We start from the raw sequence: 24,655 nt of genomic DNA on the forward strand, positions 1-24,655 counted from the left end.
GAAAATTGTATAGTTTTCATGGAAAAGTTTCTCAATGGGGGTGGCCATAGTGCAACCATCTACATTGATGTCAGAAAGGAAGGAGGGGGCCCTGGGGTAAAAATTGTTTTAAATTCCAGGCTTGGTTAAGAAAAGATTTTCCCATAAACTGACAAATTGTAATAGACTGACTGTTCATCATCATTCTATACTGTTGTTCATATTCAATTTTTATACCCTTTTATTTAATTGTAATCTGTTTGCAATCTATTAATGTGTGTAGCTTTTTTTTAAATCTTTTTATTTGAAGGATTGTTACTACTTTAGGGAATAAGAAATACCCGTAAGAAACTCTTGTTTTGTGTTTTTAAATACTGTATATTCTTGGGCTAGGAAACAATTGGTTACACTACATTTTAAGGGAGATACTTTAATCAGATCTGTTGTTTGTAACAGTACGTGAGATAATTGTGGACAAAGTGAAGGTTTTGGGAAAACTAGTCTTAAGCTGGGTACACACCGATAGATATATCACTCATTCAATGGAACGGGCGACATATCTATAGTGCATCGCCAAGTGTGTACAGCGGATATGTCTGAACAACATCATTCACAGACATATCTAGTGTGTACCAGCTGACGTGGTAGGGGCAGAGGGTACTTTGAGTGCGGGATATTAGGTTTTGTTTTTTGTTTTTTACAGACAGGACAGGTGGCTTGGTTTTGATTAACCCTTACATGTCATGCAGACCCAGGTGAGTCCAAATTGTGAGACAACCTACTTAATAACAGTGGGGCTAATACTGAGTGAGTCGCAAAACAAGTGTCAATTTCACCCAAAAGAAATGTAAGCAAAGTGAGCCTATTTTTGTCCATGTGTCAAGTGCTAGATTACAATCAAGTTGTGATAAGCTGGTAGGGACTGCATGTGCAACCACATTACAACCAAATTACGTTAAACAGCATTATGATAGATATCTGCCATTATGTTTAACAACTGTATTTTCCTTTTGGGATGGTTTTAAATGCTAAAACTTGTTTATACAGCACACTTTAGTAAAACACACTCACAAAAGCTTGCAGTAACATTCTGTGCCAAAGCAACAAAGGGAGGACCAATCAGGTACTATGGGTTGTTAGAATGTTGCCAAACACAGTTGAATTGCTTGGTCACCCATTATCATTATTCACTGGGATTTGCACCGGTCACTGACCATCTACCAATAGCACAATTCTGTTTGTTTCACAGCTCTGCATGCAATCACCCTTAGTGTACACTATGATAGAATGCCCATTTCCCACCATGATCCACCCATTTGGCTGGAAAGTTGATGCGTGCACTTTGCTCAAGAATAAGCATTGCGTACTTCAGCGTAAGATTGTTTTCTAAGTATGTGCCATTCGAATTTGCTGTCATGACCTGGCCCTGGAGATCCTTAGCCGGAGGATTGCGAGTCGGGGAACTAGGGCGTAGAGTAAGCAACAAGTGAGGAGGATGGATGTAAGTCTTCCTCATCAGCTAGATCCGGGTGTTGGCGAGACCTGACCAAAGGCGCGGAGTCTAACTCACTGGGAGATCTTTGCAGCACCCAGCAAACATATCGCGGCCCTCTGGTCAGGTACCCGAAAATAGTTAGGGGACTGGGTGACAGATGATGATGAAAGACACTGGTGTTTAGGCACTGAAGATAAGCACAGGAGATCAGTTTGCAGGTTAGTACTGAAGTTAAATCAATGGAGATCCAGAATCGCACTGGAGTAGATCACTAGAGATCAGCACACAGATTAGTACTGGAGAGTATCACTGGAAATAGTCACTGGTAGTAATACAGCGTGGAGCCTGGAACGATGCAACAACAGTCACTGGAAGTAGTGAAGTTGTTCAGGCAACTTCCTGTTCCTGGAGCCCAGCTATATACCCTTAGGTAGCTGTCCATTGGAGGAGAGAGTCAGCTGAGAGCTGCAAAGGCTACCATTGGATGAGAGACCGGTCAGATCATAAAAGACAACATGGCTGCGTCCATAACCGCGACAAGACTCTGCAATGGAACAACACATGGAAGTCTTAGCAGACCCCAGGAAGAATTGTCAGCACGCCACCTGCCGCTGCACCTGGCAGGTGGCGTGCTGCACCTGACCGCCGCTGCACCTGACCACTGCACCTGACCGCCAGGAGAATCAGGGGAAGCCGGCGCTACGTTGAGTAGTGGCCGATCCCAGGCCGTACACTGACATTTGCGCTCTAACAAATGTGTAGTGCTCTCTCAGCATCAGCTCCAATGTATCTAGGCACAAGATTTGCTAAGAATCACAGCAACCAATTGAGGAGGCTAGTGGATGAAAGTTTGATGTAACAATTTCTGCAAAATTACTTTTTTTAATGAATGAAGGTGTTATGACCTAGGGACCAGAGTAACAATGTTATTTTAAATGTTGGTAGTTCTTACGGATATATTTTGTGATTAAAAGTGCTATGACTTTATGTTTTGGGGTAGCACAGACGGTGTAATGTTTAGCATTGCTGCCTCACAGCACTGAGGTTGTGGGTTCGATTCCCACTACGACCCTGTGTGGCGTTTGTATATTCTCCCTGTGCTTGCGTGGGTTTCCTACCAAACTCCAAAAATATACTGGTAGATTAATTGGCTCCCAACAAAACTAACCCTAGTGTGGATGTGTGTGAGCATGTGAATATAGATTGTAAGCTCCACTGGGGCAGGGACTAATGTGAATGGGCAAATATTCTCTGTAAAGCGCTGCGGAATATTTGTGCGCTATATAAATAACTGGTAATAAATAAATAATATGCCCAATTATTAAGTTCTAATAACTATTTATAATAATTATCTTTATCTGTAAATATGTAATGTTTAGTAGAAACTGAGATAACACCTTCAAACACTCACCTCTTCATCTGTTAGTGTGAAACTTGAGCAGAGGATAGGGCGGAACCACAGGTAGATACAGGCAGACTGTAGTGGCCGCAGCTGGATAACACCTCACCATAAAGGGGCCGCTATGTTCACTGTGGTACCCCCTGACCCTAGCACAGTTTGAGTATTTTTTAATAATGTGCCCATCATAACAAAGTCTTAAATTGGCATTGATGTTTATGTTCTAGAACAGAGGTTTTCAAACTTGGTCCCCAGGACCCCACACAGTTTGCATTTCTCCGGCGTACCCAGCAGGTGCACAGGTGTAGTCATTACTCACTGACACATTTTAAAAGATCCACAGCTGAAGCTAATTATTTCACTTGTGATTCTGTGAGGAAACCTGGAAAACATGTACTGTTTGGGGTCCTGAGGACAGAACTGGTGTTCTAGAAGCTGAATCAAAAAGGGAATTTCTACAGAAATAATGTATCTTTTTCCCTTTATGGCATACTATATTATATGGGCACTACTCTGTGGTGAAATAAGGGTACTAATGTGTGGCATATTTTTTATTGCGCTAATTATAGATCATCACTTTACAACAAGTTGCGCCCAACTTCAAGTCAAATTATTGTCTACAAAAACATAAAAAATGCATTTAAACAAAAATACTTCCAGGTATCAATAAATAGTAAAATAAAGTCCCTGGTAGGAGTCTGTCTGTTTGTTCGGGCTAATCTCGATAAACACTGGACGGATTTTGATGCAGTTTTCACTATTCTATAGAGCATTTGTCGAGGATAAAATAAAAAATTGTGAAATATATAAAACCAACCAATCGGCTCCAAGCTATCATTTCTTAAACACAGCCTGCAAAATGTAAGTTTAGAAGCTGATTGGTTTTTGATATATATCTCACATCAAGTTTTAATACATATCAAAGCTTACAAATATGGTGTTATGAACCTGAACCAATAGAGGTTCTGGCTGTGGAATGACACCATGAACTCATATATGTAGCCCATGTTGGCACTTTGATTAAACACAGGTCAATACACTGCTATATGAGGCATTATTTAAAAAAATATTTTTATTCATTCACATATTTAGATGTTGAGTGAGGGCATTACATACAGTATATTTTATATATTCACTTCTTCCTTTCACTTTCTAATTTTACCCTTTATATTTGCCATTTAATGTACATGTTGATATTAAAATGTCTTCAATAAAAGTTATATTTTAAAAGGTAGTGGACCACAAATGACACTTCCAATTTTTTCTCTCCTTGCGTCTTGTTCATTATTTTAGTGAAGCAAGTCAAGAAAAAAAACGACATCCGAGTGCTTTCTTGGCTTACGCTGTGTAAACCGTTAAATATAGATCATGATAAAATGTATTTTATTCATAATGTGACAGAGCCGACATTTGTTTGAATATAGATGGATCGCGGCTGCCTTATTATCAGCAGGCAGAATCAGTGTGACGCGTTCATAGTGGGACAGAGCCGGCATATGTTTAAGTATAGACGGCCTGCGTCTATGGCTCCGTAAATAGTAGGAGGCAGAATCAGTGTAACTCAGTTATTGCGGTTGCAACACTTGAGTAAATAGATGGGAACAACGGGAGCTACTGATCTATGCGACCGTAATAACGGCACAGATGATGATTTATTGTGTAAATAAAGTAATATAACATCAACCCTGATAATAATTGTATATGACAATATTAGTAGTGTTACCTGAGATAAGGAGAACTCCTAAGAGATATGCACTTACCTGCTACACTGAATATATAGTGCATACGATGTCACAGATATAGTTTCTAATATGAACAATGTGGTATAATATCAGCTCTGATAACCTTTAAGTGAGAAGAGTAGCGTAACCTCAGATAAAAGGAGTGAGATATTTGAACTCTTAATTGATAGATATATGTACTGACCTGTTATACTGAATGTAAAGTGCATGCAGTGAGAGTATAAACACAGATCTCTTCTTCTCTTAGAGAACTCTAGACGCTGATCATTTACCCTATATTTCTCTGAATTTATGTATACAGAGTTAGAATTGTTTAAAATCAAAGACTAGATAGATTTGTTTCAGATTTCTTCTGTGTCTCTGAGAGTAACAAGATACATTTGTATCAGAGTGTTGACTAGTTACTATGTAAACACTAATAAATGCACACAGTGTAGATATTGAATCCCTGGAGTTATAAAAGGGATCCAATAATTGCATATTTAAACTAATATAGTTCTGTGTATTCACATTACTGCCTCAATAAGATTATGTGATAATAACATTATCTATGCTAAACATTTAATAGCTGGTATCTATTGAGAATAGTTGCATAATAATGGCAACAAAATATTGATTAATGGATACTCGGTGAATACAGCTTTTCGTAATAATAAATGAAAAACAGAGATCATTTACAGCCTTTGTTTAAAAATTTCACCACTGTTCTATATACTTTTACTGCGCTTATTTTAACAATATTGGTTATTAATACCTAGTAAAGGTTACGTTTTAGAAATTGATTGTACACCTATGTTAATATACATGTGCATTCCATCATTTGGACTACTAGATGATAATTGTTGCTATATTAGTCCACGAATAGCACCCCTAATAAATATCCAGAGAGTTAATATATTTTGAAGGATTAACAGTAAACAAGGTATATTATATAGGTTTTGTTATCAATAAACTTTGGTGCAACCATTTAGTCTTGTTTCTTTAATTTTAGTTTATACCATATATAGATTGATACATATTATCCGGTTTCTCCAGAAAAATTGATGTAAGCCCTGTTTACGGATACAAAATTTCAGTTTTTCCCTTTTTTAATTTCAAACGAGTTCAATTCCCGGTAAGAGTCTGCCTTGGCATAACACTAAATAAAGCACAGAGACAGACACTTAACATGGCTGGAGTTGACCTGTGTGGAGACTGTTTTTCTCATGGACAACTTTATGTGGCCCTTTTGCGTGTCACGTCAAAACTAAATGTTTTCGTGTTGACGTTATAAGGAGGAACGACTAATGTCGTCTACAAAGCAATCTTATAAGACCTGGGTTAAAAAAAAAAAGACTATCGCTGTAAATTCAAAATTGCTCCCATGCAAAGTCGGGGCGGGTTGCTAGTAAAATATATAAAAGACATCTAAAACAATATATTTTAAATTCAATCTAAAACTATTTCACAACCGAATTGTACAGGTTCTGAAACACCTGTAGCGTTTATTAGAGGGCAGTACAGAAAATAAGTGACACAGATGACTAGAATCAGCAATGATCTAATACACTTTTAAATAAACTCTTCCTAACAAAAATATCCTCTAACTGGGGCAAAGTTTGACCAATGGTTCTCTCAGCCACTTTTACAACCCTGGTTATAGAGTCATGATCAGAATGCATGCAGTTACCATAGCACACCGTAATAGCAAAAGTTAAGAGTCTCTCAATAACACAACAATAAAAATGTATGAGAATATTCTTCGGTAAAACCTACAGCCTGCAATCTTCTCAAAAAGAAAAGACGCTGCTGTGCCTTCCCAACTACAGATGAAATGTATGAAGACCATGAAAAAACATCAGCAGGATTAACTCCTAAAAACCGCTAACCATCTTCACTTTGGTGCCATTCAAATATAATGGCTGTGGGATTGTTTCCTTGATCTTATAAAATCTATTACTACCTTCTTTGTTTTCTTGACTCTTCTTGATATGGGTAATTATCCTCTCCCCACTTAACAAAGAGCTCCATCACTTTCCTATAACCAAAGTAGTCTCCATAAGTAATCAGACCCACTACTGTAGTGTCATCTGCAAATGTTATTATTGTATTCTATTCTGAGCTTGAAGCACAGTCGAAGTATACAAAGAATATAGAAAGGCTTAAGACACACCCGTGAGGGACTCATGTGCTTAATATAAGCTCAGACACTATACATATGTTGGTATACAGTAATTACTCTCATACATTGTTGCTGTAGTCACGCCAAACAGACCGCCTCGGCGCCCTAGGTTCCATGCAACTCTGCTTGCGCCTAGCGTTTTTCTTGTGCCTTTTTTGACACGAAAACGCTTCTTAGTCACGATGCATCTAAGACACACCAGGAGATTGTGCCGATTAATTTGATATGCGTATATACACATATCTATGTGCAACCTAGTCTGAATTTGTATATGAAGTACTAAGATGTAGTGGTCGCACCTTTTTTTTTTTTTTTTTACACAGCAAGTTCCGTTGTGCGTTACTTACAGATTCAGTTGCACACAGATATGCTACTGTTGCATATCAAATTACTCAATGCAGTCTCCTGGTGCGTCCTAGTTGCATCGCATTGCAACTAAGATGCATTTTCAGGAGAAAAAGACGCTTGGCGCAAGCAGAGTCGCACAGGAGCTGGCAGCTCACTCACGCCAGGCATCTCGCACCACATGGTGTTTTCAGGCTAGCAGTATGAGGACACATCTGTATCTCATTTCATCATGGATTTTCACTTACTGTACCTACTTTTATATTCTAAATTCCCATGAAGCACCTAATTATTTGGAACCCATTTAGTTCTTTAAAAGTTGTGCTGGACTTACTAGGTCATATTCTTGTGGATACTGAACGTTAACATGTACCTTACAGCTTTCCACTTACCACAGTTCTCCTCATCGCTCCCATCTTCACAATCGGTGTGCCCATCACATATCCAAGTTTGAGGTGCACATCGTTCATTACACATGAACTCTCCAATAGGGCAATAAGAAGTAGATGTCTGCTTACAAATTTCTTCTAAATTCTTTACTTCAGTCAAACAATCAGACTTTCCAGAACACAGTTCAGGTAGAGATACACATGCTGAGCCGCAAGGAATCTCTCCAGTTGAACACTTATTCGGTTGGCACCCCACCTCATCACTGCCATCTTTGCAATCTTTATGTCCATTGCAGTGAAGTCTAGCTGACATGCATTGCCCATTGTTGCATCGGAATTTGTTAGAGGAGCAAGTGGAGTTTCCTGAAAATAGTTAACGCACCAGAGAATAAATTTTTTGCTAAATGCTACTTATTGAAAGCTCCTAACAAAAACAAAAATTTACAAAAATTTCAAGACAATCATAAACACCTTTAGATGTTCACATGCAAATTTTTGGTCAGCTACTTTACTTTTTGCAAGGACTCAAAAGAATAAAAAGGTAGAAACAAAGTCTACCCATAACGGATTATTTTAACAATGTAAATGCCACGTAATAAATGTAACTGTACATACCACATGTCAGCAGATCTTCATCTAAACCATCGGCACAATCAACAAACCCATCGCACTTCTGTGTCAAAGCCACACAATGGCCATCACTGCACTGAAAGCCAGGACAGATCAACATTTCTGTGAAAGGTAATAGAACATCAAAGTGAGCAAACACTACTGAACCTATGCCTTGCTAAACATAAATAACACAACCCATCGCCAACAAAAATAATCATCATCTTTCACATACCACAAGCATCTTCATCTCCACCGTCAATGCAATCTGGGTCCCCATCACATCGCCATTGTTTAGGAATGCAGTCTCCATTAATACACTTGTACTGGTCAGAATTGCATGACACTGATGCACCTTCTAAAACAGAAGCTAAACAGAAATAATTTTAAACTGTAATGTTTCGAAAGATGGGATGTTGAAGATAAACAAATTTAATGGGGGGGGGAATCAATTGTTTGCGCCCGTGACTGCTACTAATGGGCGCCCGATGGAGCAATGAAATTGTTGCTCTGTTCGAGTGTGAATGCCGCGGATGCACAGATTTCTGCTTGCACCCTCCAGAGGTGAGAAGCAGAAATCGGCAAAAAGTCATGGTTTTGGACACACAAACTGCGGTTTGGTCGCGTTAATCAGGACTTTAGACAGGGTTTAGCAGTTTTACGTGGCTAAACCCAGTCTATTTAGGCGAAACATGCACGAAAATACATGCGCACCCAAAAACAGTTGATTAACTGACCCTGATCACTTTAGGAGATGCTGGTTAAAGCACAGCTCAGTCAAAAGGCAGAAAAGTTGAAGTTACCTTCTACAAAAATCGAAAGGGGTTTATTTACAAAAAGTGTACCCGCTACAGGTTAAGGGTATGACCAATATTTAAAAGGGCAATGATTTTAGTAGCAATTTCTTGCTAGTAGAAGCATTGCCATTTTAAATATTGGGCATAAACACAATGAGAAGCGCCAGGTTTTAAAACCAGACACTTCAAAAATATATAAATGCAAATACGTGTACGTTTTATGAATACTCAAGAAAGATATTATGTAAACAGATATAAGCTGTCAATTCAGGATCATACTCGGATGACAGCTTGTACATAAATAAACGAAAATAAAACGGCCCCTTAAAACTCTAAAGCTGGCCACACACTAGACCAACTTACATCCAACTAGTTGATTGGTTGGAATGAAAATCTGGTAAGATATGAAAGCAAATGACAATCAGCAATTTGCTCCCAAATGCCAGAAAATGGACAAAAACTGTTGTTTGAACAAATTGTTTAGATCAAACATTTAACAAACTTGTCTGACGACCATTTTCATCTGTTTTCTAGCATTTAGGAGCAAATTGCTGATCATCATTTACTCCCATACCTTACCAGATTTTCATTCCAACCAGACAACTAGTTGGATGGTTGGATTAAAGTTGGTCTAGTGTGTGGCCAGCTTAAGTCAAGTGATAGCTTGCGAACAACAGCTGATAATGGATGTCATCAATAGAGCACATTGACTAATTAAAGGAAGCATTACCCTTCTGTACACATAGAGAAAGAATTAAGCAAAAAAATAGAAGTGGAAGTTCAGATCATAAATGATCACTACAAACATTTTATCTGATCAACAGTATGCACATTTGATAACAAAACTAGGGAATCCCGACAGTAACCATCTTAGTTTGGAGGATATTATGGATATTAGTTACTGAGGATATTATGGAGATGTTGCCCATAGCAACCAACCAGATTCTCCTTAACATTTATCTAGCACCTTCTGGAAGATAATAGCTAGAATCTGATTGGTTGCTATGGGCAACATCTCCACTTCAAAAAACCTGCACTTTAGTACATATACCTCAATGAGTCCATAATTATAGGTTATTTGCATAAAGAGCTCTGCTAAATATGGTGAACAACCACATTGTGCAACAACATTTTTCAGACGGCGGTCACAATGAAAAGGTTAAGAGTTATGGTAAGAACTTACACTAGTTAGTTGGAGTGAGCCATGCACCAAACATTTAAAGCTTTAGCTTGCAGGATGCACCGGCCCTCCTCCATATATACCTGCCCCCGGCCAGTTTCGTAAACAAGCCCAAGGCCGGAGTAGGAGAGGGGAGAAGGAAGAACATTACTCTCAAGAAACACACAAAAGATGAGGGAATCCGTGACCAAGAAAAAAAAATACCCAATGAAGCCAGGTGTGTCAGGGTGGGCGCCCTGTGGACCCTAGGGACCCTAGAAAGAGTTAACATAACTCTTAATTTCTTCTTCAGGGTCTATAGGGGGTACACTTATGGAAGGTAATCATTCTGGGTACTGAGGACAGCTCTGTCCTAGATAAGAAATAAAAAAGCAAGCAGACAGAAAACCCTAAAACAATAAGGTCATAACCTCTGGGTGAGCACCCTTAAAAATAAGAGTGCTAAGCTCTGTGACAGATGTGGGCTAAGGAAGGCTTCCTCGTCCCAAGCATCATCCTGACCACAGAGCTAGATACATTTTTGGATCTTAAGAGGGAGCCAAGGACTCTGTGCTAACAGGCCTGGCCATAGAGCAAGTGGAAAAGGAGTGTCTATGAAGAGAACCAGTGAACCAGTGGCGCCTGTGCCAGGCTGGAGCCATCAGTATAACTGTGCCACAATCCTGCTTGAATTTCGGGAGAACCCTTGGGAGGAGGGAAATCGGAAGGACAAAAAAAAAAAAAAAAAAGGTATGACAGATTGAAATTCCATTACACTGGCAGAGCGTCCACGAAAGCTGCTGAGGGGTCTCTGGTCATGGACCCATACTTGGGGACCTTGTGGTTGTGATGTGAGGCCATGAGGTCTACGTCTGGTAGGCCCCATTTGTCCACCAGGAGGTGAAAGGCATCCGGGTGAAGAGCCCATTCCCCTGTGTGTACATCCTGATGGCTTAGGAAGTCTGCTTCCCAGTTGAAGACTCCGGGGATGAATACTGCAGAGATTGCCGGGAGATAATATTTGGCCCACATTAGGATGTGTGTTGCCTCCCGCATGGCTGCTCAACTTCGCGTGCCTCCCTGATGGTTGGGGTAGGACTCTGTGGTCGCATTGTTGGACTAGATTTGGACCGGCCTGCCAAGGAAAAGGTGTCGTGGCACAGCTCAAAGCTCCAGGATGTTTATAGGCAGATGACTTTCCTGAGATGTCCATCTTCCCTGAAAGGTATGATGACCTGTCACTGCTCCCCATCCGCGAAGGCTGGCATCCATAGTGAGAAGTTCACAATTTGGAGCCCAGAAGGGGCGGCCCTCGTACAGATCGGACGTCTGTAGCCACCATGAGAGGGAAAGCCGAACCTCCGGAGGAGGATAGTCTGGGACCAGATCAGAAGATACTGTCCGTTCCACCGGAAGAGAATCTAAGAAAGCCTGTTCCCCGGATTCTCTTCCGGTGGAACGGACAGTATCATCTGAAGGGGCCTGGAGTGGAACTGTGCATAATCCACCATATCGAAGGTGGATACCATAGACCCCTGGACCTGGATTGCTGAGTGAATGGATACTCTTCGATTGCAGAGCAATTTGCACACACGCAATACATGTACCGAAATCTTGTCCGCTAGCGGAAAGATCCTTTGTACCTGAGAATCTAGGAGTGCACCTAGATGTACAATCCTCAGTGTTGGAAAGAGAGGACTTTTTCCAATTGATGAGCCAGCCATGTACCTGCAGACAGGCAATGGTCAGTTGGAGATGGCATTGTAAAACAGCCTGTGACTGTGCCAAAATTATGAGGTCGTCTAGGTATGGCAGGATTCTGATTCACTAACGCAGTGTTGGCTAACCTTGACACTCCAGCTGTTATGGAACTACATAACCCAGCATGCACTGCTACAGTTTTGCTATTAGGGCATGCTAAAACTGTGGCAGGGCATGCTGGGATATATAGTTCCACAACAGCTGGAGTGTCAAGGTTAGCCAACACTGCCCTAACGCCTCAGGTAGGCTGTCATAACTGCCATTATCTTGGCAAAGACCAGAGGGGACATTGACAGACCAAATGGCAGTGCCTGTAACTGGTAATGTCACTGCAGAACAGCAAACCGTAGAAACAGTTGGTGGGATGGTGTAATAGGCACATGCAGATACGCATCCTGAATGTCCACGGAAGCTATAAAATCCCCAGGTTCCATTGCCAGAACAATAGCACGCAAAATTTCCATGCGGAACTTGGGCACTCGGATAAACCTAAGGATTTGAGATTCAGAATGAAACCCATTCGGCTTCTGAATCAAAAAGAGTGGAATAGAAACCAGTTACTTGAAGAACCGAAGGAACAGGTATTACCATACCTGAACTCAGCAGGAAGTGAATGGCTTCCTCGAAGGCCTGGGCCTTGATGGGGTCTGCTGGAAGACCTGTACAAAAAAAAAAAAATTGGGGGGGAGGACGTCTCCGGAAAGAGAGAGCGTATCCACAAGAGACCACTTCTCTGACCCAGGGTCTGTGGTTGTCTGATGCCATGAGTCGGCGAATAGCAGAAGTCGGCCTCCTACCCTGAGATCCCCCAGGAGGAGGCCCGCCCCATCAGGTGGAGGGTTTGTCGTCAGACATCTGGTCGCCCAAGGCTGCTTACATCAAGACTTGTTAGTCTTGTCTAAAGCAGGCTGCCTTGGAAAGGACTGACCTTTTGCCTTACCTTGGGGACGAAAGGCCCGAAAGGAAGATCTATTAGGCTTAGGAGTAGCTGCTGACGGCAAAAAAAGAGATTTTGACACTGCCACCAGAGTGGACACTATCTTATCCAACTCTACGCCAGAGTTGGACGAGGGTGAAGAGACGCCAGTCTTCTTGGAATCTGGAACCATGTGTTAGAAATATTCCATGCTTCCCCCATAAGCTCAGTGAGCTGATCTGATTGAGGGAACTCAGCCTTAAACCACCTTTTGTCGTTTAAACAACGGGGCTTTAGGCTTAGAAGCGGGTTCCTCATCCTCTATATTCAAGATTGATTTAACCGCCCTTACTAGAGAAGGAACATCCACTATCAAATGACTGTCCTCCTCACCCGAGGGGGACCCCGGAGGAGAACCCTGTGCATCATCTGTCTCCTCAGATGATGTGTCAGAATTTTTTTTTTGTGTATTCTGTTTTTATTAAAGGATTCCAAAGAAACAAATATACAGAAGCATGATAGTACACACGTATCTGTATCCAGACAGATAATGTAGCAGAGGTATACATAAATTGGAATCAAATACAATAAAATTTGTATAGTAAGACATCAAATATATACAGACAAAAAAGAGAGAATTGGGGGGGATGGTGGGGCAGGGGGGGGGGGGGGAGAGGGTAGAGTCACCGTATGCAGTATCAAGCTGATGACATCAAGTTAGAAGGAAACCAAAAAACATTATCTGGGATGGTGGGTTGAAGACACATCATTTTTATATTCTGTGGTGGATTTATATTCCAGCCATGGGATCCAAATATCAGTGAAAAGAGACGGTTTGTCAGTAGAAGAGCTTAGGAGGTCTTCCATGGACATATAGTAATCAATCCTCTGAAACCAATCCTTACAGGAAGGGGGGATTTGAGAATTCCAAAGTACTGGAATAACTGCCCTAGCAGCATTACTAAGATGGCGTAGCAAGGATTTTTTATAGGGCCCTAGTGGGATATGTGAGTGGTTAAGCAGCCAAAATCCAGGATCAGTAGGAACGGGGAAGCCTAGGATTTTTTGCAAAATGGAAATAACCTCAGACCAGAATTTAGATAATCGAAGACAATCCCACCATATATGTCGTAAAGACCCTGGGGCTGAAAGGCATCGCCAACAAGAACCAGATATTGTTGGGAACATGGCATGGAGTAGAGAAGGGTGTCTATACCACCACATTAAAATCTTATACGGAGTTTCCTTAACACTTGTGCAAACAGAGCTGCAGTGGGTGTTGAAAAATATAATCTGCCATTCTTGTTCTGTGAAAGAAACACCCAGGTCTAATTCCCATTTTTTAGCCCATGGAGAGATAGCAGAGGTTGGATTGGTTAAGAGAAGCTGGTATATTGCTGAAATTGTGTGTGACGGAGGAGTTGGCGAAACAGAGGCTTTGAAATGAGGTGAGGTCTCTCCTAGATAGTTTTAATCTGTCTGAAGACGACAGGAAATGGCGAACCTGGAGAAACATCCAGAAATCCGAATGTGGAATTGTCCATTTTTCTTGGAGTTCAGAAAATTGCTTGACGCCCGACTTATTCACCAGCTGGTTAACTCTAAAGAGACCCTCAAGAGCCCAATTAGGGAAATGTGAAAGTGATACCAGGGGGAAAATCAGGGTTAGCCGGAAAGGAAGTGAGCGGGCCAAAGCGTGAGGAAATGTATGACAAACGTCGTAGGGACTTCCATAAAAGATCACATTTAATCTGAGGCTTTTTCCGGGACCAGACAAATTGCTGAATCAATAGGTTCAGAGAATGAAACCAAGAATCAGGTATCTGAATGGGTATGGTTTGAAAGAGATAGAGCAATTTCGGGAGCGTATTAATTTTTACTACATTGATTTTTCCAAGCCAAGAAAGCTGCTTCAAGTGCCAGTGTGAATAATCTAATTGAATGGAGGAGAGAAAAGGGGTAAAATTAATAGCAAAAAGCTGTGAAAAATTTCTGGGTATTTTAACTCCTAAGTAGGTGATGTGGGAGGGATGCCAGGAGAATGGAAATGTGGTTTGTAGACCTATAACCATGGATGGAGGTGCGGACAAATTTAGAGCCCAAGATTTTGAGACATTAATCTTAAAGTTAGTCAATTTCCCAAACCGGTCAAATTCATGCATTAAATGAGGCAAGGATGTCACCGGATGTGATATGGTGGCTATCAGATCGTCTGCGAACAGTGCCAATTTGTGTTCTACACCGTCCACTAGGATACCAGAGATGTGGGGATTAACCCGTATGGATCGTGCTAAAGCCTCCATGCAGAGGATAAAGATCATCGGCGATAACGGGCAACCCTGTCCTGTGCCATTGGTTATGGAAAAGGTTTCAGATAGGACGCCATTGACCTTTACCCTCGCCGAGGGACAGGAATATAGAGCTAAAATCCTATGGAGAGCAAGAGGAACCACTCCCATGTGAACAAGCACAGACCTCATAAAAGACCAACTGATTCTATCAAACGCTTTTTCTGCGTTGGTAGAAAGTAAGATAATTGGAGTTTTCTTCTGAGATGTGGCAAAATTAACCAGGTTGAGGACCTCTGACAAACCCACCTGGTCATTATGGATCAGCTCTGGAAGAAGGGGATGTAATCGGTTGGCTATTAGTTTGGCATATAAATTTAAGGTCCACATTTAACAGGGAGATTGGTCTGTAGCTTGGGCACAGGGAGGGGGCCTTACCTGCTTTAGGGATGACAGAGATGTGCGTTTGCAGAAACTGTTTAGAGAATTGGGATTCCGCAGAGATATTGTTAAAAGCTTTTAACAGCATGGGGGCTAATTTGTCCTTGAAGGTCTTATAATAAAGGTCTTGTAAAGCAGTCAGGGCCTGGGCTTTTGCCATTAGGAGAAGAAGATATACTGTAGCTATCTCCAACTCTTGCAGGGAGAAAGGCCGTTCTAGAGTGAGCCTATTCGAAGGGGAAATAGTGGGGAAGGAAATGGAAGAGACATAATCTAGTGCGATTTGCGAAGTAGGGAGCAGGAGTGAGTCAGAGGGAAAATCAGTTAAGTTGTAGAGGGAAGAGTAGTATTTCTGAAAGCAGGAGGCCAGTTTGTAAGTCTCAAAGTGGGATTTGCCTGAGCTGTCTTTAAGTGTGTATAAATCCACAAGCTCTCAATGCCCAGGCCAATAGTTTCCCCGGTTTGTTCCCCCATTGGTAAAAGCGACTTCTACACTTTAAGGATAATTTAACATTATCCGAAAGTAGTTTACTAAGAGCATTGCGTGCTTCTGATAACTTATGGTAATCATCCATGGACATGGTCAACTTGTGAGACGCCTCAAGTGATTGAATTTGTTGTAGTAAGGCTGAGGTTTGTGCAGATTTCTGCTTTTTAAGATATGAACCCAATTGGATGAGCTTGCCTCGTACTACGCCTTTATGAGCCTCCCCTATAGAAATTTGCGACATCTCTAGGATAACATTATGGACAATATGATCAGAAATAGCCAAGTCGAGTTCGGCCTTGCAGTAAACGTCTTGTAGAAGGGACTCATTAAGTCGCCATGTCCATTGCTTAGAAGAGAAGTGTGGGAGGGACAAAGTCAATGAGACTGGAACGAGATCTGACCACCTTATCAGTCCGATAGCTGCATCAGCGAGCAAATGAAGATGTCTATGATTGAGAAACAGGTAATCTAAGCGGGAATAAGTATTGTGCGGGTGAGAATAAAAGGAGTAGTTACGACCTCTGGGGTAAAGGGTCCTCCAGAAGTCAGCCAGCTGGTGTTCATGAAACAGTCTCCTGACCTGTTGATATTTAGTGGAAGAAAACCTAGGGGCATTAGTAGATATGTCAAGAAGGGGGTCTAATGTCCAATTGAGATCCCCACCCATAAGTGTGATATCTTGAATTAGTAGATCGAGCATGTCTAAGGCAGACCTAAGGAAGTTAGGTTGAGCTTGATTAGGGGTGTACATGTTAATAAATGTAATGGCCCGATTATAAAGCTGGCACGTGAGTAGAAGGAGTCTACCAGGGATCAGTCTGTGTACAGAAATGGGGAGACTCCGTGAGAAAAGAATAGCAACACCTTTAGATTTCCCATCGGGGTTCCTACTGTAGAAAGCAGTGGGATAATGTTTATCACAGAGAGATGGGGTCCGTACACTCAATTTAAGTGAGTTTCTTGGACCAATGCTACGTCTATCCGGTCCGCCCATAGGGAACGTAAAAGCTTAGAACGTTTTTCAGGGACATTCAGGCCACGGGCGTTTACAGAGGAAACAAGGAGTTTAGTATGTGAAGACATCAGGGAGGTTAGTGGAGAAGCAGTAACGGTGAATCCTGGGGGGAAGGGAGAATGAGGGAGATAGGAAACAGAGGGATTCGGGAAATAGTGTAATACAAACAGGAACAAAAGAGAAATAAAAGAGCAATGAAAAACCCGCAAATGAGACCATGGAGCAAAAATCATGATCCAGTGTCTCAATATGGTACATTACGCGGGTAAGGGGGCATAGGGGGTCGGTATCAACTTTTGGCCCCAGACATGTCATTTTCTAGATTTACAAGTTGATATCAGAACAGAAAATGAATAATAAGAAAAGTAAAATTAAGAATATATAGAAAATAGCACAATTGTCACCATTTAAGGTTATCTAAATCTCAAACAAATAGATAAACAGTAACATTTATGTTAAATATATAGAGAAGGGAGAGAAATAACATCATCCCAGGGGAAAAGTCAGATAATCAGGTATTAAGTTTTTATAATCGAACTGGAGAGGACCTGGGTAGTCGGGGACTGCGGACAGTTTGCCAGGATGTATGGCTAGTTGAAGTAGATGGCAATTCGATTTGCGCCAGAGGTTCTTTCCAATCTGGGGTACTTACTACCAGAAAGCCCAAGGAGGTGCAGAAGGAAGGAAGGTCAGACGGATTGTAGAGGGAATGTGTCCTGCCCGAGAAGGTCACTTGCAGATTAAATGGAAAACCCCATCTGTACTTTTGATGTTTACGAAGCTCGTCAGTCAGCGGACGTAGGGCTCATTGTTGTTGTAATGTATGCCAAGATAAGTCCTGATATATATGGACCACATCACCATTGAAGTCAATTCCATCCAATTGTCTTATCTTCTGCATTATTTTCGCTTTTTGAGAGAAATAGTGAAGCCTACAGATAACATCTCTAGGCCGATCAGATGAGGAGCCACAGGGGCGCAGAGCTCTATGGGCTCTATCAAATTGAATTTTATCATGTGGGTCGTTACCAAGTATCTCATTGAAAATCTCTGTCAAAGAATCGACTGGATTAGGAGGGAGAACACTCTCAGGCAAGCCTCTGATGCGTACGTTGTTTCTTCGACCATGATTGTCCAAATCTTCCATTCTGGCTTTGAGAGACAATAACTCTTTAGATTTTAGAGATACTATATTTGTTAGCTTAGACAGAGTAGAGTCAGTGGTGTCCCGGCTTTCTTCTAGGGATGTTAGACGATCTGACAGTAAGGAAAGATCCTGTTTAACCGAAGCCAGTTCCTGTCTAATAGTGCTTTGAATATCATGTTTAGTTGGTAGGGTTTTAACATAGGACAGGAGTTCTTGTATCTCGTTGCCCAACTTTGCGGAGGGGTGGGAGACAGAGTCATCCATAGACGCAGGACCAGGAGAGTTCGATGGTGTAGGGGAAAAATCTGCAGAGTTGGAAGGTGAGTCTCGTCCAGAGGGAGTCGGCAGTAGGAAAGGAGGTAGGTCTGATTGGGATAGTTCCATTCTAGGATGAGGAGTGTCTTTCTTGTTTGCAGATTTCCCGGTCATGCCCATGGCGTATATAAAAGTGCAAATGTAGGCAAAAGATGGGCAGTATATAGGCAAAATAGCGTTAATATGTCATATAGATATGAGGAAATTGAGCACCGACCCACGGAGGCCAAGGATTATGTTGCCATTACGGTCAGATTGAACCCGGCCTCATAATAGCATGGATGGGGTAGTAGTTGTAGACGTCTAGTTTGGTAACACAGCACAGATGTTTAGGCAGCAAAAATAGAAATGGAAATGTGGGACTGAATCCAGGTATTTTTTGGACCTGTAGTACTAAGCACCTACCAAAAGGTGGAGCACCAGGATAATACTATGGACACTGTTTTCAGCAGAAAAACAATTTTGTCATAGAATACTTTGTGTATCTGCAGAAAATATTGTAGTGGGGGGTTTAGGAGGAGGGGCAGGGGCCCCTAGTTTAATTCTGTTGGTGGCAGGGAGGATGTATCAGCCTTAAGTTAATACAGGCATATCCCTTACCTAGGCTGGTGTGGTGAAGCAGGGGAAATCCAGGTTGATAGTGTCCTCAATGTAAGCACAAAGGTAGGTGCCAAACAGGAGAGGGGCACTGGTAGTGAGAGGGCAGACCTGGGATCCGTAGTCTGCAGTCTCTCTGGGGGGGTCAAGAAAGCGGCTGTCCGTGATTCGCGGCACTTTGCACAGCCGCTTCAGGAGCTCAGAGGAGCAGTCGGGGGAGAGGTGGGGGCAGGTTCTCTCAGGGGAGCGCCAGCGGGACCACTTAGAGGCGGCGGGAGCAGCTGGCGGCTGTAGCGGAAGTAGCGTGGCGGCCGCACAGCGAACACCTCAAATTCCAGTCCGCAGCTTCCGGGCACCAGGTAGGCCTCCGATGTGTCAGAATTTGAAAGTTGGGCAGACTGAAACAATACAGGCCACCTATGTGCTTTGGTGGCTAATTGCCTGTTCGCCTGTAACATATCTTGCTGAAAGGCGGCAGACGTATGCGCCATATCCAAAGCTAGGTGGGCATAGCATCCATCCAGGAAGGGTGCATAGGGGGTACCAACCTAGCAGGCTGTAACTGCTGTGTGTACCCCACAGTGGAAGGAAGAGTAGGAGCTGATAAGCGCTCCACTAACTTCGTCATAATCTGTGCAAAGGAGGAAACCCAAGGTGGCAACTGCACCGGTACTGGCAAGTTAAGCTGGAGAGTTACATGACATTTAGCACAATGACCATCCTGCACAATATCCTGAGAGGACAAGCCTGCTGAACAGGTTTTGCATGTAATGGCGGGTATCCACTAGTCGACTAATATGAGCGGTTGAACAATAACGTTATCGTTCATTAATCATTCACAAATTGGGCATGAAAATGTAATAAATGACCAGCGATGCGCGCTCCCGCCGGTGGTTTTTGACAACTATCATCGCCTAAACATGCTGGTCAATCTGCTGATAACGACAGATTGACCATGTTCAGGGATGAGGGAGTGTGCCTACACTGAATGACATATCGTTCAGTGTAGGCACTGCAGGGGAAGAGGAACGACTGTCGTTCCCTTATCTGCTAGTGGATATGCATCTTTACCAGCACAAGGGCCACAGCCTCCTGTATACCCTTGCCTTTGGAAGACATAGCAATACCAGTAAGCAACACACAATACAGTGTATAGTGGATTATGCAATGTGACACCCTTCACAAATACAAGTAAATGTGAAGTACAAATGAACCCCTACACACCTGGTAGTGATGGATTAAGAAAGAGCAGCAGGGATAGATATACTGCCTTTTCATTTTCTCACTGTCAGTTATATCACCACAGCAGAGCTAGCACAAGTCACATACAAAGCATATAAATACAAATATTTATTCACTCCAACAGAGCAGTGCAATAAGCAACTGTGTCACGCTCTGGACATTTAAAACCACTTATTTATCTCTGCAGTGTCTGTCCCGGTTAGCGATGGGGACCGCTCACACTGTGACCGCACATCACTCCCGGATGACGCAGAGGTAATAGAATGTGTCCATGGGGAAATGTAATAAAGTGCACATTTTCAGTGACTTCTAGATCGCATAAGACGCTGCAAGTTTCGCGCAACTTTGGAGAAAAAGTTGTGGATGTAATAGGCAATTTAGTAGAAGGTACCAATGTAATTCTCCCATGACTTTCATTGAGTGGCCGCAAGATCAACAGAGATTTTTCTTGTAAAAACCATTGTATGCATTGGGATTTAGAAGTCATGCAAATCTAAAGGGAGAGTTGCATCACAGCAAGATAGAATGAGACAAACTCGCCAGAATTGTGCCTTAATCTATTATATACGGCAACTTGAAACTCACGAAAAATATGCCAACAGCAGCAGTTTTGCAAAATTTAAACCCCCCCATTTGTCTGCATATTCTGAAATTCTGCCCAATGATGTTAGAGGGGCCTGATCCTGACAATATTAACAGTGGTGGTTCTCAGATTTTTGCCTTTAAATGATTTTGAAAACTTGAAAAGATGTCTGGATGTATAAAACACACATATCTTATGATCTTGCCTAGAGCTGGTGTCTTTTAGCTGCTTAAAATCAGACACAAGCTGTTTTGTGGTTGTTGCCAGGTTGTGTGCTCCAATTAAGACTTTCCATTCCAGTTCCCCATTAAGTCCAGGTGGCATAAAGAAAGTCACCAGTGTGTGCGCATGCATAGAACCATATTCCGTAAAGAAACCAGGATATTTTAATTTCTCACTATCAAAACTGCTCTGTATGGTAGCAAACTAGTGTGCTCAAGTAGTCTATACTCTAAAACCCAAGCACAAGGTATCATCCCATATTCTGCTCACCCTTGACTTGACCTTATATTCTAGGGAATTGTGACAATTCTTGAAAGCTTTACAATTCATATCCATGGGATCCTTCAATAATTCTCCTTCATCCAATGGAATAGTGGCCCTGGCCAAGAGACTGTCTACAGCAACAGAAATTTTATTCACTGACCATCATTTAAATGCTTTGTTTTTGTGAAAAGGATACATAAAGGTCAAGTTTCTTGAAATTGCTGACTTCTCCAGCTACTCCCATTCTTAATCCTGATCTTTTCTGCTGATGAACCTTAAAAAGGGGACCTAGTAGATTGAGAACGAGCTGGATGTCACCAACCCCCTTGGTTTGATCTATATATTTGAAGAGGGCATCCAAATATCAGGGTTAAATGATTTGAGATCTATAAAATTTCCTCTCTGATAACCATCCAGGATCACAGAGAGAACTGAAGGACCCCAGGCAAAAAAGGAAGGTAGTTGGTTAAATATAACCAAATTCTTCATAACCAAGCATAATAAATATCCAATTTTAGTCTGGAATATAAATGGAGGGGGAGAACAAGAAACTCACACAGCATGAGCAACAAACCAAGTATAGGCTTGAGAAAGTTTTCAATTATATCTGGATCGGGGGATCTGCTAGAAAAACTGCTTTCATGCCATAATGTGGATTGGAAACAGTTCCTAATCCGCAGTTTCATTGACAGTTAAAGATTACGCATCTTTAAAAAGTTCAATCTTCTGTTTCTTACATAAAGATGTTTCTCATTATTCCATCTAAAACACATAGAATAGTTTATCTTTAAACATTTGTAAAGAAGGTGGAGGGGAATATTTCCATTGGAGGATACATTTTTTTGCCACAGTCAAGACTACCAGAAGCAACTTCCTACATCCAGGAGTCACAGTCTCATTTCTGTGGACAAAATGCCTAGTGTAGCCCATTCAGGAAATAAGAGGTTTGTATAAATTTTTATTATTTATGATCAGTTATTTATATAGCACACATATTCCGCTGCGCTTTACAGAGAATATTTGGCCATTCACATTAGTCCCTGCCCCAGTGGAGCTTGCACTCTATATTCCCTACAACACATTGCCTTGAGGAAGAGTCTGTTGCTCAAAATGTGTTGGCGGTGGAGGGGAGTCACACAGTACCAGAGGTTGCCGAATTAGATGCTGGATCTGTGGTTTTCCGGGAAACTTTGATCCATTTTTGGTGACATCTATATGAGTCTAAAACATTGGCTTCTGGTAAAGTCTCCATTCCTATATCAATTCCTATTGCTTTTTTGGAAATGTGTTTTTAATTTTTGATGAATAAACTGCATAAACTATATTACGCAATTGTGGGGAAATGGTCTCCTTTTAAATATTTCTTACATATATATTGAAAATTCTCTGTCCTGAAGGACACTGCGAAAGGATAAAAATTAACAGTGGAAAAAGGAAAGAACTATTCGGATTCTTTTTTCTGTTTTTTTTCTCCATGTTTATGTTTTTATGCCTGTGATTTATTTCTGGTTATCATATTGTTTCTATATCAGTGTGTTACATTCTGAACATCCTGGTGCACGTGCCAGAGTCCTACCCTATATATAAACTAAAATTTCTATTTCTAGTCTTTTTGGGTACAACTAAGGCTGTAAGACTAGGCAGCTAAGCACTTGAGCACCACTTGGTGTATCCATAACAACTCTTAAAAATTAGTTTGCTATTACCCTCTGGTCAGTGCCTCAGTCCTTCAACTCAGCGCTGCTTGGGTCAGGTTGCATCTCAGACACCAGCACCACATTTGCCGGTGTCTGGCAGCCAGCTTCCCTCTTAACCCCTTTGGCGCTCAAAGATACAACTCAGCCCACACCTCACACTACCACTCTTTCTAGAATAGGCACCATCTGGCTGACAGCTCTTTGGATTTTAACGTACGGCCCTGCAGGGAAGTGCGCTCTCCACCTCCACTAGCGCCCGGAACAAGCTTCAGTTGCTCCACCCTCCTTACGTCCCTGGACAGGGGGCAGTCTTATCCTGGATCCTTAAACATTTGGATAGACTGTCCTAATAGACCATTAATTATCAATTTTGTATGTGGGGAATTGCAGAAATATGTAATCATGTGGATAGAGGGCGTACCTAAATTGTATGACTCCAATTATAAAGTAAATGGGGGGGGGGGGGTTATTTTATCAAATGCCTTTTCAGCATCTGTGGCACCTAGAAATAACTTGCTCTCTGCTGTCTGTAGTTTACACCACTCAGATGTTAGTAATTTGGGTTAATGAATTTAATTGTAGCATGCTAATATATTGAGAAGTCCGGTTACAATAATCTCAAATTAGCAAACTCAAATGTATCGAACCTTGGAGAGAGCTAAAGTACTAAACAATCAGCTTCAAACTGTAATTTGACAGGATGTTTTTGAAAAATGACAGTTAGATACTTTATCTCTCTTCAAAGCTTGATACATATTCAAAATAGTACGTTAATAAAGAATGGACAACAATATCAAAATGTGGTTATCCAGCTAGTGATGTCCAATCCAGATAAACTACTTGCTGTTGCAAACTTGGCACATTCAGATGTTAACAGGCATATTCAATATTCAGATGAATAATAATAAAAGTGTAAATGACACTTGCGGCGATACTACATGGGAATTCTTGTGATGTTTAAATCCCGTTGATCTCTCCAAAGGGTGACAGTATACAATTCAATGGTGTCAGTCAATTGTTGTTCAAACATCCAATGTTTCCAGCCCTTCATCAATATGACCCCAAAACAGAAAAATAGAGTACAAATAGTGAGTGCAGTATGTCCACAACTGATTTAATTAAAATTTTAAACAAAAAAAAAGGACTTAATTCTTAGCCTTAAATATAAAATGTATTACAGAATAAAGACAATATCCTTGAATGGCCGAAATGGAACTGTACCGTATTCAGCACCTCACTAGGTGCTTTGGAAGTGAGTAATGAAATGGAAGGTGCCGGAATCCCCTTTCCCTCTCCCTTCAAAGCGAGGTGCTGCTGGGCTAAACCACGATACAGGTTGTCAAGTAGGTGCATGTAAGTCCATATAACTCCACCAACGTGTTTCGAGTACTGCTGAATCTTCCTCAAGGTTGTATAAACTTACTGGGTAAGGCGCCACCATTTAAGTGTACCGTAACCCGGAAGTGCACTCAATTTCTAAAATACTCCCAAATAACTAAAATGGTAATCAAATCACATAAGAACATTCACAATGAGAGATATAAGATATAATTATATATAAAGCTTCGAACAGTAGTTGAATAATCCTATAAAATACAAAAA

The 24,655-nt window shown here is 41.5% G+C and overlaps 1 protein-coding gene across 4 annotated transcripts in view; it reads right to left on the reverse strand.

Moving 5' to 3' along the window:
• Window positions 1-24,655, reverse strand: part of LOC148506644 (uncharacterized) — a 135,375-nt gene that overhangs the window by 69,604 nt on the left and 41,116 nt on the right. For all 4 annotated transcript variants that reach the window (XM_088446471.1, XM_088446473.1, XM_088446470.1 and 1 more), the window contains exons 2-4: window positions 8,355-8,489; window positions 8,126-8,242; window positions 7,514-7,873 (exon numbers count right to left, since the gene is read on the reverse strand). In XM_088446471.1, coding sequence (XP_088302597.1) covers window positions 7,514-7,873; window positions 8,126-8,242; window positions 8,355-8,489 — 612 coding nt within the window. The remainder of the gene's footprint in view (window positions 1-7,513; window positions 7,874-8,125; window positions 8,243-8,354; window positions 8,490-24,655) is intronic.

This window comes from Taudactylus pleione, unplaced genomic scaffold (assembly GCF_031769625.1).
Source record: "Taudactylus pleione unplaced genomic scaffold, aTauple2 ptg000399l, whole genome shotgun sequence".
Taxonomy (NCBI): Eukaryota; Metazoa; Chordata; class Amphibia; order Anura; family Myobatrachidae; genus Taudactylus; species Taudactylus pleione.